At 46.0% G+C, this 23231-nt stretch overlaps 1 protein-coding gene across 1 annotated transcript in view; it reads left to right on the top strand.

Annotated features, from left to right (window-relative positions):
* C8a (complement C8 alpha chain) overlaps window positions 1–14420 on the top strand; it is a 51346-nt gene extending 36926 nt beyond the window's left edge. Inside the window, exons 8-11 of the mRNA XM_021200937.2 lie at window positions 1559–1684; window positions 2821–2978; window positions 7668–7899; window positions 12413–14420. Coding sequence (XP_021056596.1) covers window positions 1559–1684; window positions 2821–2978; window positions 7668–7899; window positions 12413–12564 — 668 coding nt within the window. The 3' untranslated portion in view covers window positions 12565–14420. The remainder of the gene's footprint in view (window positions 1–1558; window positions 1685–2820; window positions 2979–7667; window positions 7900–12412) is intronic.
* The last annotated feature ends 8811 nt before the right edge of the window (window positions 14421–23231 follow it).

Genomic DNA, 23231 nt, shown 5'->3' with positions numbered 1-23231 from the left:
CACACACACACACACACACACACACACACACCTAATAAAGACTAGTTAATCAGAGTCACATCTGACGCACAAGAGTTTTAACCCAAGATAGCTACATTGCCAGCGCATGATGGACCAGGATAGTACACAGCAGGTGCCTACTATGTTTTTTCTTTCAGAGGATAGGATGCTTTAGTCTTATACAATAACTGGGGATGGGGAAGTTGCTGCAGGCTTCTGAGCCAGCCAATTATTCACGTGAATCTCAGCTTCCCTGACTTCAGCCTCATGACCTCAGGTGAAACAATTAACCTTTACGAACCATATGCATCCTGACTATGAATTAGAAGTGTGTGCTGGGTGTCTGAAGGCTCTTTAGCTCTCAGATTCTATGATTCTCTGAGTCATGGTCCTCCCTTACTGGTTAGTATCTTATTTTGGGCCCCTCAGAAAGCAAAGCCACAGCAGACAAGTGTCATGGCTCAAACAAAACTAGAATTCTCTTCTGCAAGCACTTTCTGGCACTGGGTCTGCAGATCATTTAAGGGCACAATTGCTCCTCAGCCCAGATGCATCAGGCAGTGCTCTGAATGGTTCAGTAGGACTCCACTGTTCGCTGAAGAATTCACTCTGGCTTCTGCCTGTGAATCCTTTCCATCCACTTTTATTTTTCACCACTGAAGCATTTTTTTTTTTAAAAAAAATTAAAACAATTAAATATGCTCAATCTTCCTCAGCTAGTTATACGCTAGAAATTGACAGTGCTTCTATGGAAACAGCAGAAGTCCTTTACATGGTGCTGAGTGGGCTGCTCAGAGCATCTCTCCCTCCAGGTGTTTGCTTCCAGCTCCAGAGGTGCGCAGAAACCGATATTCCTAGTGTCTCAGAGGGCTTCCGCTGATACGTGCCTGGGGGAGAGCAACTCCTTTCTTTTCCACAAATGAGAAACCGAGGCCAGTGGGATTGTGGCCTTTGGCAGAGTTCTCAGGGGTCAATGATTGGGATTTGAAGTTGTAAGCTTCCTTACACTCCCTTCCCATGGGACCACAACATCCCTTCACTGAATGTCTTTCATTTATCAGTCATTTCTTCTGGGGAAAAAAAATGACTGAACTTCTGATTAAAAAGAACAGTGACAAAGATGACCAGTAATACAGAACTGTAGGGAGTAAGGCGTATTCTGTTCCAAAAACACATCATGAAGTAAATGCTATTTGAACGGGAGCTTGGATAGACTTTAGAAAGGGTGAAGGGAGGGAAGATGACATTTATCCTGGAGGACATCCTGTGCAAAATGGGGCAAAGTCCAGGGCTGGATGGAGATGGGTGAACTAGAACACTTGCTTCAAGGAGACTCAGAGGAGAACGGCCAAGAAAAACCAAGGAGAATCTAGAGCCGCTTGTGCCCATCCCCCACTCCCCAATTTCTACAGGTGTTTGGATGGCCATGCACAGGAGAGAAAAGTGACTATTTCATAGAGCCCTCTCTGCCTCCAGAGCTTTCCCTAGCCTGAGCTGGTTGCACCATGGCAGCTGTCCTTTCTAATCCCAGGACTTTGTTTCTGTCTTCCTGCTATAGGTATTACCGTGGATGACATCAAAACATGTGTTGGTGGTGGCATTGGCTTAGGATTTAAGGATAAACTAATTGGAGGAGCAAGTATATCAGGAGAGTTTTGTGGAGACTCTGGAGATGCCGCCCGTGGTAAGTGTTTATCAGTGGGTCTTCCCAAGAGTGAAGCCTGACTTTCCTTGGGACACATCACTCAGGCAATGACCCTCTTCCTCCAGCGGATTCCATTTCAAGTTCCCCAAGTCATAATTTATGTATAGTGTCTCTGATTTGGGTCCCCCTGCCTACACAAAAGTCCTCTTCAAAACATTCAGCAGACTAAGGATGCTTCCTAGTTTCCAGCAAGACATGGGGTGAAACGGGCAGTACGGATAACATCTCTTGTCATCTCATCAGGAAATGGAGCTGAGGGAGAAAGCAAGTCTCTTGGGAGAAGTTTTTATGACTCCCAAGTCCAAGCTCAAAGAATAATGACCAGTGAAAGAAAATACATGGGTAGTCAACATTTTGTGAACACATCAGCGTAGGTGTTTGTTCGTTCATTCATTCATTCATTCATTCATGCGCTCACTCACCTGTCAAATACAAATCAAGTTTTATTTTTTCAGGTGAGGGACAGAGAAAGGATTATGAAGACAGCTGATGATGTAGTAAACGAAGTGCATACTGAGTCAGCTTAAGTAATACACATGGCCCAGGTTATTTATGTCTTGAGTATTGAGCCAAATTACCTATTTCTGATGACCTCTCAGGCTCTCTCCTTGACCTGGCAAATGCTTACTTTGTCAACAACTAATTTGTCTTCCCAACTGGCCCCATCAAACTGCTTTCTTCTCAGTATCTGCACTGAGAGCCGTGGTGATATCTGTCAGAGCAGCTGCAATATTTGGCAGGGAGAGAGAGAGAGAGAGAGAGCAAGAACAAGAGAGAAAAGGAGAGAGGGAGTGAGGGAGAGAGGGAGAGAGGTGGAGGGAGAGAATACAAGAGCCAGCATACACCGGGTTAAACTCCTGATCCATGAATGGACAAGTGGATGAACAACCATTGACCTTCCCAGTCATTTATCACCCATCTTGGGGTGGGTTGGTCTCTTCAAGTCTGCTCCACTCACAGGTTTCTGTCCATTCCATCCTGCTGGCTATCAGCTACAGTAGAAGAACGGGCTAATTCTAAGGCGAACAGATGGTCACTCCTATCTCCTCAGTCAAACGTGCCATCCAGCCTTTGGTTTGGGGGGAAGAAAGCTAACACTGTCGTTCTTTTGATAGAAACACAGAAGAAAATCTCGGGAGTGGAGGACATCATTTCTCGGGTGCAAGGCGGAAGTTCTGTCGGGGGCGGTGTCTTGACACACAACATCAGTGCCATTACATATCAGTCCTGGGGGAGATCATTAAAGTATAACCCTGCTGTTATCGATTTTGAGGTAAGTCTTTTCGCAGTTGAAGAAACCCTACGTCCATAAGAAATGAAAGTGAAGCCGAGCAGATCATTTCGTATTTCTTATTATGAGCCTATCAAAGAACAAGATTAAATGTAACGGCACACTGAACTGGTACCCTTGCCCAAACTTGCCTAGAGAGAAGATGTGACATTAATCTAGACCCACAGGACAGCTAGGGTCAGAAACTTAGGTCTGTTCAGGGTCTGGTTGACCACAGCTAGCCTGGATCCTTTACAGGGTTAGGCATGAAACAGCATCTTACATTTTTTTGCATGAACTAATTGAAAGATCCCATCTGGTAAATTAGGAGGTTATAACTTCTTTCAAAAGCTGTAGTTTATGAACAGCAATATAATTCACATGTTAAATAACACTATAACAGAATGATTGATATAGTTTTAAACAGAAGAGAAAGAATTTAGAAACTGTAGCACCAGAATAAATGTGAAAAAAAAGTCACCTTTTCTAAGTGTGTCAATGTGACAAATGTACTCAGTCCCTAGTCATGATCAATTCCTATGGTGATCGTGGTCATTAAACTGCAAAAGAACACCAGACTCTCACAATTGCTCCCCCAAAGGACGAACACATGGTGGAGTCTATTGCAATACAAGAGTGGTTCTTATTCCTTCAGTCCACACGGCCACCATGAAAATTAGATAAAGGTTCACTTTGTATCCTTGGTCATTAACCATATGTCCTTTCTTATCACCTAGTTTACCCTCTCTTGATACCCTTTAAAGGTATTTGTGCCTTACTACATTCACAGCGTGCGCGTGCGTGCATGCGTGTGTGTGTGTGTGTGTGTGTGTGTGTGTGTGTGTGTGTGTCTAGGATATGCCTAGGAGGGAACACATGCTTTCTGGAACAGGCCACCTCTCTTAATATTACAATTTCCATATTCATCTATCTCCCTACAAACTTAACTTTTTAACAGCTGAGTAATATTTCATTGTGCTAAGTACCATGTTTTCATTAAAGGGCAGACAATAAACACTGAACAGATTAGGCATCAAGCCCTGGGATCCTAAATGACTTGCTTAGGGCTAGACAGTGTCCAGGTGACAGTGCCTAGATTTCAGGCCCATGGACCATGTGTTTAGCTCTCATTTGCCTGTGCCTTAGCACCTTCCTTAGAACTGATTCTTAGTCACAGGGCAGGGTGGCTTTAAGCAATATGCTAGGTCAGTGGGATTTAGAGGATTAAGCCAGGGACCCCCACTGCGCAATCCACATGGCATACACCTCCCCGCACCCCTACCAGGTAGGAATCCTCTGACCTGATGTGTCAACAAAGTTGAAAAAGAAACTGGCTTTGTTCCTAACCTCACAAGCTCAATATTCTAGCTGTCAAACTACCTTTGCTTTAAAAACAGCTGTTTGAAGTTTATATGACCCAGCACAGGGGAAGGCCAGGGCCAAGTAGTGGGAGTGGGTGGGTAGGGGAGCAGGGGGGCGGGTATAGGCAACTTTCGGGATAGCATTTGAAATGTAAATAAAGAAAATACTAATAAAAAATGAAAAAAAAAGTAAAACAAAACAAAACAAAACAAGAAAACCCCCCAAAACAGCTGTTTGTTTGAAACTTTTAAGAAAAATATCATTGCTGTCCTAACTATTGTCACCATATTTGTGCTCATTTTTACATGTATGTAAGCATAGAGATATTATCTATTTAAACCAATAGATATTTCTAAAACACCTAAACCTGAAACTCTATTTTAACACACTGCTTTCTACTAAGAAAGAAAGGTCAGCTGGATTAACCTTGATTTTATTTCTTCTCCAGTAAGTAAGGGACCACTTTCACGCACCTGTAATTCACACAGGGTCTGAAAATTGCTATCATTCAAGCTATTAGTGATTTGGGCAAAAACTGTAAAATTGGTATTAGGAGAATACACACACACACACACACACACACACACCACTTTCATAGTTAAGATGGGAACTTTGTGTTTGTTTTGAGCAACAGTACCAAGGGGAAGGTGGGGGTCAAAATATGAAGACTGAAACTCTTTGGAACAACAAGCTTGGGGTTGGGAAGACAAGAAAGGGGAGGGGTTTGGATCTCGGTTCATTCACCCTTTCTGGGTGAAACCTGGGTCAGTTCCTTCACACTTTCAGCCCGGGTGTGTAACATAACAAAGAATGATAAATTATAAAATTAGAGAGGGGATACTCAGGAAATCTTAGATGTGGAAACAAATCCACACTACTAAGGGACCAGCATAGAAGACTGTGGAAAGCAAAAGACAGCTATGTCCCATGAACTCCTTAACATCCTTATCGCTTCACAACCCTCACTTCCCTCTGAGAAGTGTATTGCTCTGAGGAATCAATACACTGAATCATGAAGATAGTTTTATGCTTTAAAAGGAGAGAGAGAGAGGAGAGAGAGAGAGAGAGAGAGAGAGAGAGAGAGAGAGAAAGAGAGAGAGAGAGAGAGATGCCAGTTAGAAATAATTTAAGATCCAAAGTAGAAATGATGTCAGCATTATTATTTTTAGCAGGTACTCAGATTAGATGAATCCAATTGTTTTATTTTGTATTATGTGCTTTGTGTTAAGTGTGTGTTAGTTATACATACATATACAAGCTGCTTCATTCCTTGCCTGACTCTGTTGACTTATCTATAAAATGGCATAAGATCATTGACCGTAAGTTTTAAGCTCTAAAATTCTAAGATCCTATTTTCTCTATCCTTCTGCCTTCCTAAAAGCATCCAGCCCTCCTCAGAAGCATTTCCCGAGGGTCATGAGGGCAGGGAAGGGGCCGCTTCAAGGTTAAGGGGAAGCTGCCCTGTGGGGCTGGCCTTGCCTGGAAATAAGTCTTCTTTAACCAGGACCCTGGCAGCCCAATTCCATACTCATGTCCTAACAATGGGCCCAGTTTCCTGACCTTCCAGTAAGCGATGTCATTTGACCTAGGCTCCAGCCAATCCTTGCCTGCCATGTCTGAAGGCCTCTAAAATGACTTCTAACCACGGACCAAGGTCTGTTTGCTATGAGTCTTTGTGTCCACATTACCAGGATAACCTGTCAAAGTTCTATGACGTGCCTGCCCTTGACTTCTGACTGACCCACGGTGGCTCTATCAGACTTAGGCAAATTGTATGTCCTTTGGACCCTCAGGTTCCTGCCCTCTAAAATGAGAGCCCTGCTGAAAATGTTCACTATATGATTTTCTTCAAAAGCAGGGCATTGTGAAGGTGCTAAAGATAACAAGAAGTAAAGCCACCAGAAGAGCACAGTCTCCCCTCCCCCTCCCGTGTGTGTGTGTGTGTGTGTGTGTGTGTTACAGTCATCCCTGAAAAATGTGTTTGGAGGTCAAAGGTCACTGCCAAGTATTTTTCCTCTTATTTTTTTTGAGGTAGGGTCTATCACAGAAGTTGGATCTCTGTGATGACTGGCCAGCAAGTCCCCAGGACAACTTTGTCTCTGTCTCCCACTGCTGAGGATACAGGAGCTGGCTGCTGTGGCTGGCTTTCTGCGTGGGTGTCAGGGATTCAAACCTGGGTCTTCGTGCTTACTCAGCAAACACTTTATCTACTCAGTCACCTTCCCAGCCTCCTTCCCTGTTTTTGCTAATGGCATTTCTAATGAGATTGGTGTTGTATACTATCCTGTCTTTTACACTGTCACCTTACACTCGCTTTGGGTCATGAGGGTTCTAGAGTGGGTACCATTCCCTGGCTCAGAGGGAAAGCTGAGTCTCTCAGCCACGCAGCTAGGCAGCAAGCCACACCCACTTCACTTTTTTTCTAAGCCACGAGGCTTTGCCATATGTCATCTCCTAGGGTCCTCACAGTGAAAGCAGAGGGTGGGGTGTTGGTTTCCATTTTCAGGTGAAGAAGGGAGGTGCATAGATCCCATGACAAAGACCCCACAGCTGGAAGCCAGAGCATGGTGGTCCTCTTTCCACTATCCAGACTGCTTCTCAGCCTAAGGTAGTTTTTACCCCTAGGGCGTTTATTAGCAATGGCACAGGACAGGTTTGATTTTCAACACAAGGGGGTCACTGGCATCTAGTGTGCATCATCCACTGCCACTGCTACATAGCCTGTCACACACACTGCACCATGCACCATGCACGATTGATTTCAGTCAACAGTATGCAGGCTGGGGAACCCTGGTTACATCACATGGAAATGACCCTCCTCCACCCACATACCAACATCTTTAAGGGAACAGCTTCCAAAGACAAAGGGACTCCCTTCGTTAGTGCCTGTGTTAAAAAGGGTGACAGACAAAAACCAGAAGACATGCTTGAATACATAGAACTAGACCTATTACGTGCTTCTGGCTTCCTGGAGTTCTGCAGGCAACAAGCAGGTTGGCCAGGGTAGCTTCTAGATAGTTCTTACTCTGGAGTTAGGAGAGCATCAATTTCAGAGGGATTTGGAAACCATGTTCAGAATGGCTCTTGCAAAGAACACTCGTGTGGTTCTGGGCAGGTCACACGGATACTCTGAGCCCCCAGTTCCCCATCTCCGAGTCGGATGCTTACAGCCCGTTCATAGAATGGCTGTGGGGATCCTGAAGGACACGGGGAACCCCGGGCATCTGCTCTCTGCCGCAGGCCTTTCAGAAGCTTCATAGCCAGTTGTTGAGCTATGAAAAGGTAGGCAGAGCCAAAAGGAGGAACCATGTGATCCTCTTGTGCCTACAGATACAGCCTATCTACCAACTACTGCGGCACACAAACCTGGGACCTCTGGAGACAAAACGTCAGAACCTGCGCCGGGCTTTGGACCAGTACCTGATGGAATTTAATGCCTGTCGCTGTGGGCCCTGCTTCAACAAAGGGGAGCCCATTCTCGACCGCACCAGCTGCCGGTGTCAGTGTAGTAAGGGCCGGCAGGGCCTGGCCTGTGAACACGCGGCGCTAGACGGGATCGAAGGTAAGACTCAGGCAGTCCACTCTGCCCTAGCCTGGCATGGATCCCAGGGGCCAGTACACAGAAGGAACCTTTGGGATTTCTAACCTCTGTTTCTGGGTGTTCTCATTGACTGCTCTAGAAATCTACAGCCAAGAGTTTTATAGTTCACGGCACAGGCCTGATTGTTCTTCCATTTTCTTCCTGCCATCAAGATTCTCCCTTGTCCAGGGCTGCTTGTAGGCTGAAATGCACTCCAGGGGTGTGGGGGAGATTGTCTCTGGAGCCTCTAGGCAGGATGTGTCCCACGCCTCTCTTGGCTTCTAGTGGCTGTCAACAGACCTTGGAGTTGCTTGGTTTGTAGAGCTCCACAGTCATGACCGCCCTCCCCTTTCTCTCTGCCTTCCTCTCTTTGAATGAATACAGGTCATTTGCTGAATGCAAATGACTTTACCTTACTGTGGTTTCACGGGAAAGGCCAAACTCTCACATAAGGTTCTGTTTACAGGGAACGGGAACGGGGAGTTGAAGGGGTCTTTTGGGGGGATGCAGCAGATGGTCTTAGATAGGGAGTTACTACTAAAAACAAAGTCGGAGCAAAGAAGACCCAAGAGTGTACAGTTTTGACACAAACTCATTAACCAGCACTGTGGAAGGAATTTATTAAGAGGAATAAAGACTTTCTTCCTTTAGGATGACCTGGAGGACCCTGGATGTGAATCCCTGTTATTTCATGAACCTACCCTGGGGATACTGTTTAAACACTTCTTTGCAGGGGGGTTGAGGGGGAGGGTGGTCAACTAGTTCCATTTAAGTTTCTCATACATTTTTCTCCCTCCCTCCCTCCCTCCCTCCCTCCCTCCCTTCTTTCTTTCTTTCTTTCTTTCTTTCTTTCTTTCTTTCTTTCTTTGTTTGTTCCCACCCTCCCTCTTGGGGCTCTGTGCATCCTGGGCAAGTTCACTCCGACAGATTTGCACTCCAGCTCTCCTTTTACTTTTTATTTGAGACAGGCATTCACTAAGTTGCCTAGGCAGGTCTTGGTCCTGAAACTTCCTATCTCAGCTTCTCAAAAAAGCTGACATACAGGCCTATGCTGCCAGGCATGGCAAGCTCCCATTGTATCAATGCACATCCCAATACCTAAGCTTGCAGCTTACCAGCCATACAAAGCTACTTTGATATGATACACAGGATGAAGACAGTGTATATGGGTTGTAAAAATCAATGTATAAGCCAGTTTCATTTGGCTATTGTATGGAAGAACATGTACAGAGAACAAGGGAAGTCTGGATGGACAAACCAAAGGTACTTGTGTCCATAGCAGCCTCCCGGGGAAGCACAGAGTGGGTGAGTAGGTGCTCCTGGCTAAACAGCTATATGTAGAAAGTAAACAAAGCATGCAGCCCTCTGACTGTGTAGGAGGCCAAAGCCTGACACAGCTTAACTAATGGAATTAAAGAGCTAGATCATCATTCTTCTGACAAGCCAGGAGCTTCGTTCCCGTGTGCTTCATCAGATGTTGCTGAAGCAAAGTAGGGACACTGTGAGAGGAAGAGTGGGAAAGAGTGGACATTGTTGGCATTAAGAACACACAGGAAGATCAAGATTCCTAGAACAGTCATGCAGGAAGGGCTGCACCTTGCTTTGCATGGATGGCCACTGAGATCAAAGTTTAAGATTAATAGAGCAGAGGATGTTGGTTTAATGAGTAAGGACTTTCTTTCAGATGCGTTATGACATGCATTGAGTGAAGTCGAGGAGTCTATAGGTGGGATAAGATTGCCTCAAGGAGGCTTCCACAATATCCGTGCCTCAGATTTGGACTAGGGAAGGACAACATAATGAAGACTTGTTAGTCTGAAGCTGAAAATAACCCAGCTTGGCTGGGAGGAACCCCAGACAGCAATTTCCTTAGTATTCAGAGGTGAACTCCTCGTTGATCTGGTTTTGAGATGAGATAATAGCAGGTTATCGTTCCCTCACTGAGGGAGTATCTCCAAGCAGGAGGCAGGGCAGAACAGCTCTGAGGTCAAACATGTCTTTGAATCCCAGTGTCTCCGATTCTCACGTAAGTACTTGCTATAAAACGAAATTAGAGTGGTCTAGTCCTCACAGGCTGGGCTGAGCATTAAACCAGCTAAGTAAGGCAGGTGCCAGATTCCATGCCACCAACATGCCACCAAGCAGAAGGAAGAAGCTGTCGCATGCCTGATGCTCTATGGATGGGTTTACCTGGCTTGGTCACTTCTCTGAATTTTTCCTCTGCTCAAGAATGGACAGTTTAAGTCCCAGACTGCTATCAGGTATCCAGGGGAGAAATTCTGAGAGATGTGGGAAGGTGAGGGAAAGCCCACATTTGAGAAATGCAGGTACAGAGAATACAAACTACATCACCAACCACCAGGTCCAAAGCTGTTGCACTGTCTTCTCCTGGGAGCTGGAGAAGCCACTGCCTAACTATTTGGGAATTGGTGAACTGGGGCATGGAGTGAGGAGGGAAAGATATTCTGGGGCGAGATAGCCCAGCTCCAGAGCTCAGGGATCCTCCTGGTTCATCAGCAGGGCATGTAATAGGTTGCAGGCCCCTCAGCCAGGTGACTTCTCCCAGAGACCAAAGGCCACTTGACAGAAATAATTGTTCTTCATTCAAAGCCAGCGGCGCAGCAGCACATCCTTGTACGTGAGCTTAACTATTCCCACAGAGCCTGAGATAAATGCTCTTGTTAAGTTCATTCTACAGATGAGGAGCCTGGGGCAGGAGCAACGGGAGATAATTTGCCATAGGTCATGTGGGTAGAGAATGGAGGAGCAGGGAGCTGGGCCCAGGAAGTCTGGTGCTAGGACCCAAGGCCTTGACCTAACTGTCGCTACTGAGTGTGTCCCATGTTAGGCTGTTTTGAATAAGCATAAAGACTCTGAGGTAACCTCAGTACCAATCACTTACAGGAGTGGGGAGTGGGCGTGGCCTAACTACTTCATGATTTCAGTCAGGCCTGACTTCAAGACACAGGTATGATTGCCTTGGGCATTCTAAGTATTCCCTTTAAGGAGCCTGGTCCACACAGCAAAGAGATAGAGAGAAGAGGGGTCACCTGGACACTCCTCTCACAGGGTGGAGGCCAGACTCTGAGAGTCCTGCTGAGCCGTATGCACATACTATGGGCTGTGGAGGAGGAAGAGCAAGATGCCAGAGACCTGGGTGAGAGTGGGGGACTAGGAGCTGTATTCAAAGTCGCAATCCTTCTCATTCATTTCCCGTACATTCAGCTAACTGCCAGCGTTGCACCTCCAAGCAGGGTCTGGACATCAGGTGGCCTTATGGCCACCTCACAGGACATTCAGCCTGACAGAGATTAAACTGGCAAGGACATCTAAGGCAGAAACATCTGTCAGCTCTCACCAAAACCCATTAGAGTCCCTGGGAGTTTGCCTAGCAAACCTTTGCCAACAGGGACAGAGTCACAGAGGTGGGAGAAATTGAGACTAAGAATCCTGCTGTGGCTGCCCCATCAGGGAGTATAATTACAGTGCTGGAAGGGACTTGGCGATAATCTAATCCAATGATGTTCACAGTGAGATCTGAGGAGCCCTCGGGTGCTGGGACTTGCCCCCAGGGGAGGAGGGTGAACCCGGTAGTCACCCTAGCCTCAATGGAATTGCTCCACTTTCATCTGAATTAGATGTGGGGTGCATGGAAGATTTCATTAGGAAAAGGAAATGGGGATAGAAAGGGATGAACAGTCCCCATTGGATTGGTTCACGCTTCTCATAGAACCAAACCTTCACTGGGAAGAGAGGCCCCTTGGTCTTGCAAACTTTATATGACCCAGCACAAGGGAAGGCCTGGACCAAGTAGTGGGAGTGGGTGGGTAGGGGAGCAGGGGTTGGGGGGGGGGTATAGGGAACTTTCTGGATAGCATTTGAAATGTAAATAAAGAAAATAATAATAAAAAAAATTAAAAAAAAAAAAACAAACCTTAACTTTCCTGAGGGGAGAGGCACAGCCAGGGAAGTGAGCCGGCAGCCCTAGGTGGGGTTCTGTGGGATGGGTTCCAGTGCAAGCCTTTGGAAGTTCTGCACAGACAATCTGTCGTACCCCAGGCCCCACTGTCAGGCTCCGAAGGGTTTGGCTTAGAAACTTACAAACTGAACCTCAGCAATCTGCTACAGAGATCTCTAACTAGACCTCTGCCTCGGATCAGCAGGGCGCTCATGGTTCTATTCCTTACAGCCTCCGAAGACTTGGAATCGTTCTCCCAGAGGAGAATCCTTCCTGCCTTGCTCTATCTTCCATGCAACCATGGATTCCGGTTTCGTGAGATGGACTCCCCAGTGGCTTTTTTTTTCCTTTCACTCCGTCCAGAGTTTCAAATTAACAGTGAGGCTGCAAGCACAGAGGTCTTGGTTTGCTACCCAGGGCATTTCCCCAAGGAAAGACTGTAGACCATCCTGGAGCAACAAGGTGACCTCTGGCCCCACATCCCCAGCCAGCGGCTTCTACACTAACTGCTTCCTCCCCTGGCATGTTTTCCTGCAGACATCAAAGCCCCTGGGCGCTGGAGCTGCTGGAGTTCCTGGTCAGAGTGCAGAGGAGGTTCCCAGGAGAGGAGGAGACAGTGCAACAACCCACCACCCCAGAATGGAGGTGCCCCATGCCTAGGGAGGAACCTGCAGACCCAGGCCTGCTGAGTACCTCTGGATGCAGGACTGGCAAGGAGGCTGCAGAAGCTGCTACCTGTCCTGGCTGCTGGTTAGCACTGCTTGCTGCTCTGAGTACATGTAAACCCACAAAGGCTATTCTCTTAATATACTCATGATTTTTTTTCTAGTCATAACTCTTAGCCTCTATCAATAACCTGGCTCTAAAGCTGCCTCCTTGTTCCAGGGAGTTGTGACCCTTTACTTCCCAGAACCACCTTTCTATCCTATTCTATTCAGGATGCTTAACAATAAACAGGCTGTGGTTTAGATACATCAGAATGTATTCCTCACAATTCTGGAAGCATATACTGAGAGATGAAGGCTCCAGAGGGTCTAGGGTCTGGAGAGGCTGTGTTCCATTTTATATATGTCCTTTTGTTATGTTATCACATGGCAGAGGGGCCTCTAGGGCCTCTTTTGTAAGGACACTAGTCCTACTCATGAGAACTTTGCTTTTATGACTTTGTCATCTCTCAAAGTCCAGCCTCCTCTTTCCACACTGGGTAGAGGACTTCCATTTGGAGAACTTAGAGATCCCAGCGTTCAGACCCCAGACCATCTCCTGTGATTCTGTCCTGGCAAGCAATCAAATTTGAAGACAGAAAATGGCCTGGTTTTATTCAGCACAGTATCTTCAGATGCCAAGGCTATGCACTGCAGACTGAAGGGGAGTTCATCAGCAATGGTTGCTGGACAAGCAGACAGGCCAAGAGTCAGTTCATGGGTGAGGTCTGTATCGGTCAACCTCCCAGAGCTGTGGGTGGACTTGGAAGGGTGAATCAGTAAAGATCAACGTCCATTCACTGACCTTCCTGAGAAGAGCCAGTCACACCAGTCAGCCTAGTGCTCCAGAGCACTCTAAACCACGTACATGTTCAGCACAGTTGCCAAGTGACCTAATTAGGGTTTCTGTTGCTATGAGGAAACATCATAAGCAAAAGCAACTGGGGAGAAAAGGGTTAACTTCAGCTTGCATGCCCCACTCACAGTCCATCATGAAGGGAAGTCAGGGCAGGGATTCAAGACAGGAACCTGGAGGCAGGAACTGAAGCAGCGATCATGGAGGGGTACTGCTGGCCGACTTCCTTCTCATGGTTTTCTCAGCCTGCTCTCTTGTATCACCCGGTACCACCTGCCTGGGGTTGGCAACACCCAGAGTGAGCTGAGCCCTCCAACATCAATCACTAATTTTTTAAAAAAACATACTACAGACTTGCTCAGAGGCCAGTCTAGTGGTTTTGTTTTGTTTTGTTTTGTTTTTCCTTAACTGAAGTTCCCTCTTCCAAAATGTGTCAAGTTGACATAAAACTAGATAAATCAACAGCCCAGGTTTATCCCTGGCTTCTCTTCGAAGTTGATAGACTATGTAGATAGGAAGCCTTCAAAAACAGATGGCCAACTGTATACATGAAAAAGAGGAGGCTCTTGGGCCACTGGGAGTAAATTATTAACATCAACTTATGAAGCATCCAAGTGACTGCGGAGGGAGGACAAGTCAGGTAATGCAGCCTGCACACATTTTCAGAGGCAGCAAGCACGGGGTCTATCTGAACCTGGATGGACTTTTTAACAGATCAACATGGAGGAGACTTCAGAAAAAGAAATCCAGCCTGATAAAAAAACGTGACAGTGAGAAAGAACACGGGGAAGGGGGACATGTAGGTGTGTACACGATGGACATGGGGACTGGGAAAAACGACGAAAGACAAAAAAAGTCGGGAGTATGAAACCCATCCCAGTGCCTGCCACATGGCAAATTATTAGCATCATCATTGTCAGTCCCATTGTTAAAACGTGATTCAGAGGTTTACCTAAATAAACTTGGCTCTTCTATCTGAAAGAAAGAAAAGACTCCATTCTGGCTTTCTAGCTTGTGAATGTAGCTGTTTCCCCCTTTGGAGTTAGTTTTCATTAATAATTTGCTTCTATTAGTGACTTGGCGATTTATTAGCAGCTAGTTGCTAACAAGTGACTTGAGGCCAGGTGGAAGAGGCCAAGCAGGCGACCAATGAGGACTTTCTATCTTGCTCTAAACAGTAGTTCCGGAGTGCCCAACCTTGGCCACCCATGAGAATAACCTGGGGGAATTTCACAAACCTCCTGTCCAGAGGCTGCAGTCCAATTAAATCTGAATCACTGGGGGCTGCAGTCAGTGCTCCCTTGGCAATTCCAAGCACAGGCAAGGCTGAACACCACAGAGAGAGAGAGAGAGAGAGAAAAAGAGTCGTTATATGCCCACAAGAAATGGGGTGCATGGCACACAGAGGGCCGGGGGCAGAGCACTTGAGCTTCGCTATTTGATGTAGGCTTACCAAGGACCTCTAAAGGCTTGCTTGTGAGGTCTACTCCACAGTTAAGGAAACTAAGTCTCGTGGGTCAGAGCTGTGGGTCAGACATTCCATGCACTACTTCAGGCACTTGCTTACCACCCACAACCCCTCAACCTACTTAGCCCAGCTCTGTTCGGTCTGTGACTGGAGGGCTCTCCATGGTAGTTTGTGGTGCTCAAGGCAGGGAGGAGATGATGATATAGGGATCCTTGTCAGGGGTGGGAAACCTGGGAACAAGATGCAAAATTTGGAGGAAGAGGCTAAAGCATCGATTCTCAACTAGTGGGTGGCAACCCCTTTCCTCGAGGGGGAGGGGTTGTATATCAGCATATCATATTTACATTCTGATTCATAACAGAATCAGATTCAAAATTACAGTTGTGAATTAGCACCAAAACAGTTTTATGGTTGAGGGTCACCACAACATGAGGGATTGTATTAAAAGGTCACAGCATGAGGAAGGTTGAGAACCACTGGACTAATGGATCACACCTGAGCCCAGACCACCAGCAAAACACAGAACTCTTCCCCCAGCAGCATCAGATATTAAAATAAAGCAGCTGTGGCAATCTTTTACTACATCAGTCTCTCCTTCCCAGCAGTGGTTCACCTCCACAAAACATACACCTCTCCCAGTACACTTCCCCCTAGGTCCTTTAAGAAGATCTATAATCTCAGGTTTTATAGGGAGTGGGGTGTAAACACATGGCTTAAAGATATACCCTTCAACTTGACAGTGTGTCTTTTGAAAAGTAAATTAACGACAGGGAGAAAGGCAGTAAGGAGAGAGGCTTTCTTCTTTTCCTTCTCTGCGAGGAAGATCTAAAGAGTCGCACACTCAGTGGATCTCTCCGGAGTGGTATGCCTTTAGGAGGAGAAGATGGACACGGAGAAAGGGCAGGCTTCAAAAGCCACACTGCAGAAATGAGGGATGCCTCTGCAAAGCCTCTGTGCTTTACAGCGCGCGAAGGGAAGATAATGCCAGGAAAACAGCCCAGCATTTCACTGCCAGGAAGGCAGGCTCCACTGCTACCCATCCACTTCAGAAATAAGCAGGCTAGGCTGGGAATGGGACTCAGTTAATAGAATGCTAGGCTAGCACATAGGAAGTACTAAGTTCAAGCTTTAATACTACATGTCTTAGTCAGTGTTCTATTGCTGTGAAGAGACACCATGACCATGGCAACTCCTATTTAAAAAAGGAGGCTTGCTTACAGTTACAAAGGTTTAGTTCATTATTGTCATGGCAGGGAGCATGGAAGCATGCTAGCATGGTAGGTGTGAGCTCTATATACTGATCCATAGGGAGCAGGAAGAAAGAGTCACTGGCCCTGGCTTGGACTTCTGAAGCCCCAGGGCTCACTCACAGTGACACACTTCCTCCAACAAGGACACACCTATGCCAAGAAGGCCGCACTTAACACGGCCACACCTCCTAGTCCTTTCAAATCGTGCCACTCCCTAGGCATTCAAATATTTGAGCCTATTAAGACCATTCTTATTCATACCACCATATTATAATATAAACTGGACATGAAGGCTCACAAGGAGGTAGGGACAGGAAGCTCAACTATATAGCATGTTCAGGACCAGACTAGGTTAGGAGTAGTTATTATCTCAAAGAAAATCTATTTTTTTATAGTAATACAAATTTATTGTCTTAATATTGTGAGGGCCTGAAGCTCAAAAGAGGCCTCACTGATATAAATAAAGTTAATTGGTTATTATAGCAGTAATTACAGTGGCTAAGCTGCAGAACACACCTAGGTTTCTAAAAGCAGAGGGAGGCATGAAGAAAATGATTTCCAGTCCTAAAGAATGAAATAATGTTGTTTGAAAAAAAAAAAAAAGGTGGATGCAGCCGCAGATAGTCATATTAACTCAAAAAATACATTTTCTCTCACTGATGGTTACTGGATTTTACACAGATTCATCAAATCATGTTTGTATATATGACACAAATGTAGAAGTGAAGGCCTGGAATGGCTTGGAGTACGTATTACTCACTCTTCCAGAGGACCCAGGTTTGGTTCCCAGCATCCAGGACAGGTAACTCACAACTGCCCATAACTCCACCTATAGCGATCTAACGCTCTCTTCTGGCGCCTGCGAGCACTGCATGCATGTGCCGGACGTACACACAAATTAAAACAATCATTGTGGTAAAATAGAGAAGTAAAATTGTCTAGGAGACAATGAGGACTAACAAGAGAGGGGAGGGTGAGAAAGGGCGGGAGTATGTACGGGAGTATGTAGGAGTATGCTTCATATACATGTATGAAAATGCTTCATAACATAGTACCACATACATTGAATATTTTAAGAAAAAAAAAAGGTAATCAATACATTCATACCTAAACGTATGGATAAAATCACCAGGGCTTTGTTTTTTCTATAAGACTCAGCATACAAACTATTCTGGGCATTCTCCAGCTGTTGGAGGTGACTACATTCCTTGGCTAGTGGTTTTTTTCCCCCCAGAAAATCTAACAACAATAACAACAACAACAACAACAACAACAACAACAACAACAACAACAACGGTAATAAAAATAAATTTTAAAAGAAAAGAGAAACAGAAAAAAAAAAAAGAAAAGACAATGTCAGGCTAACTCCCAGTGATGCCTGGTGCCCAGGCCACGGCTGGATGCTGGAGGTGCTGAGCCACAGGCCCATCAGTACAAGGACTTGGAGTCTGACAGAGGAGACCCATAGGCAATTGCAATGTGTCCCTAATTGGGAAGAAGCCCAGAGGGGAATAAAGAGAGTCTAGTCTAGGAATCAGGGAAGACAGCTGGAAGCCAGCCAGCCAGCTGAGCCCTGGAAAAAACTGTGAAAGTCAGAAAAGCCACACGTACCACAGGAAGGGGACAGCGCGGGCACAGTGACTGAAGTCACAGGACTAGCACTCACAGGTGTTCTATTAGCTCTGGGGTGGCGTGTGTTCTTCTCAAGTGGGTGACAGTGAGTGTGAGCCTCAGTGTGGTCATGAGCTTTTCTGGGAGACCATGTGCTGCATCTCAGAGCCTTTGCTGGCTGCCTCTCTGGGGTTTCTGTGCTGGGTAATTCTAACGGCCACACTCATAGCATGCTTTCTAATCTAAGGCCTGTGCATCACTGTGCCTTCATTATATTACAAGGCTATTCTTAAAACCACTGTTTCAAAAACCTACTACTGTCCTTGACATAATGGACAAAGCCCTCCATGACTAATTCCCAAGTGTGCCTCTGATCCTAGCTCCCCTCTCCTCCCATCATTCTTTGGACACGGCTTAAGTTCCTTTCCCAGAAAGCCAATCCAGCTATTCCTATGTATTCACAGCTCAGCAAGGGTATGTCCCTAAGTGGCTGTCTTCCTACATGTTCCACGTCCTAGGACTATGGCTTGCCTGTCTGTCCCATCTACTGACGTCCATAACAGATGGGGACTTTTATTTTCCTCTTGCTTTTTAGGACCCCAACACCTGAGACATATCTCTCCATTTTCCTCTTGTTCTTTGATACCAATGGCCAAAGCCGATGTGGCCTTCGTGTTTGGCTGTCAAAACTTGTAAGAAAGATCATGAGAGTAGAACACTGAGCGGGATTCTTGGATCCCATGACCTTCACAAAGCACTAGAGGACAGTCAAACCCATAGCATCCCAGAGGCACAAATTAAAGAGCAAGTTCACCCCTTTCCACCTTAGTGAGAGAAAGTCTATCAAATCAAATTAAAAGTCCCTTATTCATGGCCTTGGGATTTCCCCCCTTCCCCTGAAGAGATAAAGAAAAATATGTCTCCTTCCTGTATTAACAGCTTAAAGCGTGAGATAAATCCTCCCATCCTAACCTGTTTTTAACAAATAGACTTGGCTGTCAGGTGGCATGATACATGTCTGACAGATCTATTTATCCATTCTATTTCTTTAGAGATAACACGGAGAAGTTTTATCTGTTATTTGCCCCCCTTCCCCCACTCTCATTTTCCTAACCAAGCCGTGGAGCCTGCAGTTGATGGATGGATGGTGTTTGGGATGAAAAGGGGCCAGAATCAGATCGTTTTGAGGATGTGAACAAACTGGATTATTAACAAGGAGTAACTGGGCAGGAGGTGGTGGGGGAGGCTGAGTGGATCTCAGACAATGGCCAGTGATGGATGGAGGGACACCTGGGGCTGCAAGGTGTGGACTTGAGATAACTGGTAGCCGCTGCCGGGGTGATAATGGGAGTGCTCGGGCTCTGTGCCTGCTTCTGCTTCCGAGGCCAGTGTCAGGCCAGACACTTGACTCCTGCTGAAAATCCTCCAAGAATTGCCCTCTGAACACATGACCATACTTCCCTCTCTCTTTTCTCTCTATAGAATGCATGCTCAAGGAAGCAGTTGGCAGGCAAGTGAGGCAGGAAATGGACAGGGTGCTTTTTGTATAGTACCCGAGCATAGGAAGTCAGTTTCGTATGTGCCTCATGCCAAGTGTTTGTGGGTGATGCCTTCCCTTTGTATGTGCCATCTCATAAAACTATCGCATCTGTCACATGCACGGCAGACTCTAGGAGAGAGAGGGTTAGTACATAACTTGGGCAAAGAAAATGATGGTCTTTAGTCTCCTTATCTTGTTTACTGAATAGACCCCTAGTCTATTTGATCTCTGCACTGCAGGGATGCAGGCCAAAGTCCTTTCTCTGTGGGTATTGGTGACCTCCATGCAACTAATCTGGGACTGCTTCGCCTGTACTGTAAGGCTATGCAGTCCAGACACAGCGGCCTCGGACTGCGGGCTGCTTTGGAGCTGTGTGGTGTAACTTTAATTTTTTTCAAAGCCTATTTTTAACCTCCCTTGTAACCCCCACCCACCCACCAGAGGGAATGAAAAAGAAAGGGTGTGGGGGAAGGGGAAAGTGAACTTGTGTAGAAAGGTTCTTTGGAGCAACTCTCATCTGTGTTGTCTGGAAATCGGCAGTTCAGTTCATGGGTAAGCAGTGGCAGCTCCATCCATTTGCAAATGCTTCTCTTATACACCAGCAGTCCAGTCTGGTAGAGTTGGGCTAGTGGCAGCAGCAACATGACCTAGCAGAGACAGCCAGGTCTCAGCCTTGGCAGTCAGCAGGAAGGAACACCAGGAGAAGTTCTTAGCTGTGCCTCTCTCAGGGAAGCGAAGATCAACAAAGACCTGAGACCCACGAGTGTCACACAGCCAGCTGTACCAGCAAGTCTAGCTCAGGTTCTGTCACTCTGTGGAGGCCTGTTTTATACCCTCTAAACATCACGTGTCCTCCACGTGCCTTGCCTCAGCATGTACATCCAGTCAGCCTGAGTCCAAGGAAGAGGCAAAAAACTGCAGTACACCACCACAAGTTTTTTTTTTTTTTTTTTTTGCTATGTTTCTCTCTATGGAGTGCCGACAAATGCAGCTCAACTATGCAACATAAGATGGACCAATACATGAGTGTCATTAGCAAAGAATCCTTCATCATGTGTCCTTTCATGTGCTTGCTTTAGCAGAACATCCTCTCCTGTGTCTGCTTCTGTGACTCCTTCTGGAGTCAGCCCTAGTCTTTCACACCTGTGTCCACTTTAACTAAATGCTCCTTCATGTGTTTGTCCCAGCAAAACACCATCCAACCGACTTTCCAAAGAACCCCTAAATTTCCACTTCAGCGTGGTCTCAGGGAAGTCACTCGGTCTCTCTGAGGCTGTCCTGTCACCTGTCCCAGGCAGACAATAAATCTGCCTCTTGCAGGCACTGAGAGGATTAGGCCTGGATTAGGTGTGTGAAGTTCTTTGTCACTGGTAATGGTCTCTGCAAATATTAGTTATTATGCTGTTACATTTCCCTTAATAATGCAGGGCTTGGGAGAGAAAAGGCCTCCATGTCCTTTATTAAGATATCCCTAGGAGCTGAGCAATTCTGAGTCCTTTCATTCTCACATGTTGTAGTGGGTTTTGCACTGAGATGTTTTTAAGGCAGTTTTAAATGAAAACCAACAGCATGGGTTTCTTAGTGATGTTTTAAGAATCTCTGACAATGATCCTGGCAGTGATTTATCTAAGTAAAGAGGGCCTACTGGACCCAGGGCTTCTTCTAGGTCTAGGGATTCACATGACATCTACATTGCCCCAAAGGGCACATGTGTCACACATTTCTTACATACAGAGCTTGCTCAAGGCCATAGAGCAGTCAGCCACTGAAGTCGGCAGTGGCTTCAGAGCATGTCTGTGGAGTATTCTTCTACGAAGCCTCTCCTCAATGTCTCTAGCTCTGCCTAAGAGGTATGACATCATGCTTCTGTCTCTATGAACGGACACTTAAGCATTTGAATGCCTCAGGTAAGAATCTGGCCAACACTAAAGACAGGTTATTAAGAGAGGAAATGTCTGCACTCACTGAGCAGAGTGTCCCAAAGACCATCATGCTGCTGTTAGGTTGTATGTGGGTAGTTCAGCTACGAGGAAAACCGGAGGCGATAGAGATGGCTTAGCCAGTACTGTGAACTTGGACTACAGGCACCCATATAAAAGCTGGGTATGGCAGTATACCTCTGTAATCCTGGCATGGGTTGGGAGGAGACAGAGACAGGAGGATTCTAGAGGCTTGATGGTCAGCCAGTCTAGCCAAAGCTGGAGTTCCAGATCAAATGACAGGGCCTATGGAAATTAAAAAAAAAAAAAAAAAAAAGGAGTGATAGAGATTTGAAAACTGACAAAGGCATGCCATGTATTGGTGTAGGCAAAAACACATGCACATCACCAGCAGCACCACAAATTAAAAAGTGAAAAAGTAGTCTGGAGTGGGTTCTGATGGAGCACACGTGTAGTTCCAGGTAGGGGGAAGAGGAGGAATTCACGGTCATCTTTGGTTGCACAGTAAGTTTAAAGGTAGCCTGTGCTCCCTGAGACCCTGGTCTGTCTCAAAGGTGGGGGGGGGAGAGAGGAAGAGGAGGAGGAGGAGGAGGAGAAGGAGGAGGAGGAAGAGGAAGAGGAAGAGGAGGAATGAAACAAAATGAAATGAAACAAAAATAAGCTAGGTCAGGGCTTACACCAGAAGGGGACACTAGTGGGACTTGCTCTGCTATGGCAGAGGAAGCAGAGCCTAGAAGGTATCTACCACATGGATGACAGAGGGACCACTGTCCTTCTAGGCTATCTTTGGATATGAAATTTGAGTCAGAATATTGGAAGACAATTTAATCTCCTGCCCACCCCCAACCCCTTCACGCACCAATAGGGAGATTGGGCTTTATTACCTGTGACCCTTGTCCTCACCAGACTTTCAGACTTACCCATCACTGGGATGAACTCACCCTGTCAACCCTCCTGATACCACATCTTCTCCTCCGGGGCTTCACTTTTCTTTTACAAGGCATGATGCTCCAGAACAGGGCAATCTTTCATTGATGCTTAACTGTCTGTCTTCGGGGTTTCTGGGCCTGAAGTCTTGTCTTGCACCAGGTCACTAAGGCTGTAAAGCTGTTCACCAGCATGGGCAGTCCTTCCCTTGGCTCAGATAGCTCCTTTTCACTAGTCCATTATTTTATGTGATATTTATTGACAACCCCCTAGTGCCAGACACTGTCTTTAATCTCAAAAAGAGATTACTATGCTAAATGCTACCGCGAGCAAAGTATAGGCAGATACGGCAATAGAAAAACATCTATTCTCCAATGGGTCAGCTTTCTGTTACTGTTACCAAACAGCTGAGATTGTAAAGTTAAAGAAAAGGAAGGATTGTTTTGGTTCCCAGTCATGGTTCGTGATGCTAGGGTTCTACAAACCATTTGAGGGCATGCCCCAGTGACCTAAAAACTCCCCTCATGTTCTACCACATGAAGCTTTCCAATACCTTCCAATATTCCTAAGAGGAGGACTATGGCTTTATTACAGGCCTTTGGAATCATTCTAACCCAACACTGTAGCTTAACTTTACCTCACAGGAGCAACTGTCTGAAGAAAGAGACAGCTGACACATGGAGGATGAGTTGATCAGGAGAAGTTCATGCTGCTGTGTATAAGATCCTACGGGGTCACAGGACACAGTGTTTCTCCATTGATCACTTGGGTCCTTCAGGGTGCTGCTAAAGGCTTTCTGCACCAGGCATACACTCTCTCTCAAAAGATTTTTCTGTACCTATATCCTTTCATGAGTATTTTGTTCCTTATTCTAAGGAGGAATGAAGTATCGACACAATGGTCATCCTTCTTGGTTTTCTTTTATTTTGCATAATGTATCTTGGGTATTCTAAGTTTCTGGGATAATATCCACTTATCAGTGAGTGCATATCTAGTAACTTCTTTTGTGATTTGGTTACCTCACTAAGGATGATATCCTCCAGATACATCCATTTGCCCA

Source organism: Mus pahari, chromosome 6, assembly GCF_900095145.1.
Source record: "Mus pahari chromosome 6, PAHARI_EIJ_v1.1, whole genome shotgun sequence".
NCBI lineage: Eukaryota > Metazoa > Chordata > Mammalia > Rodentia > Muridae > Mus > Mus pahari.
This window is presented reverse-complemented; position numbering and strand designations above follow the sequence as displayed.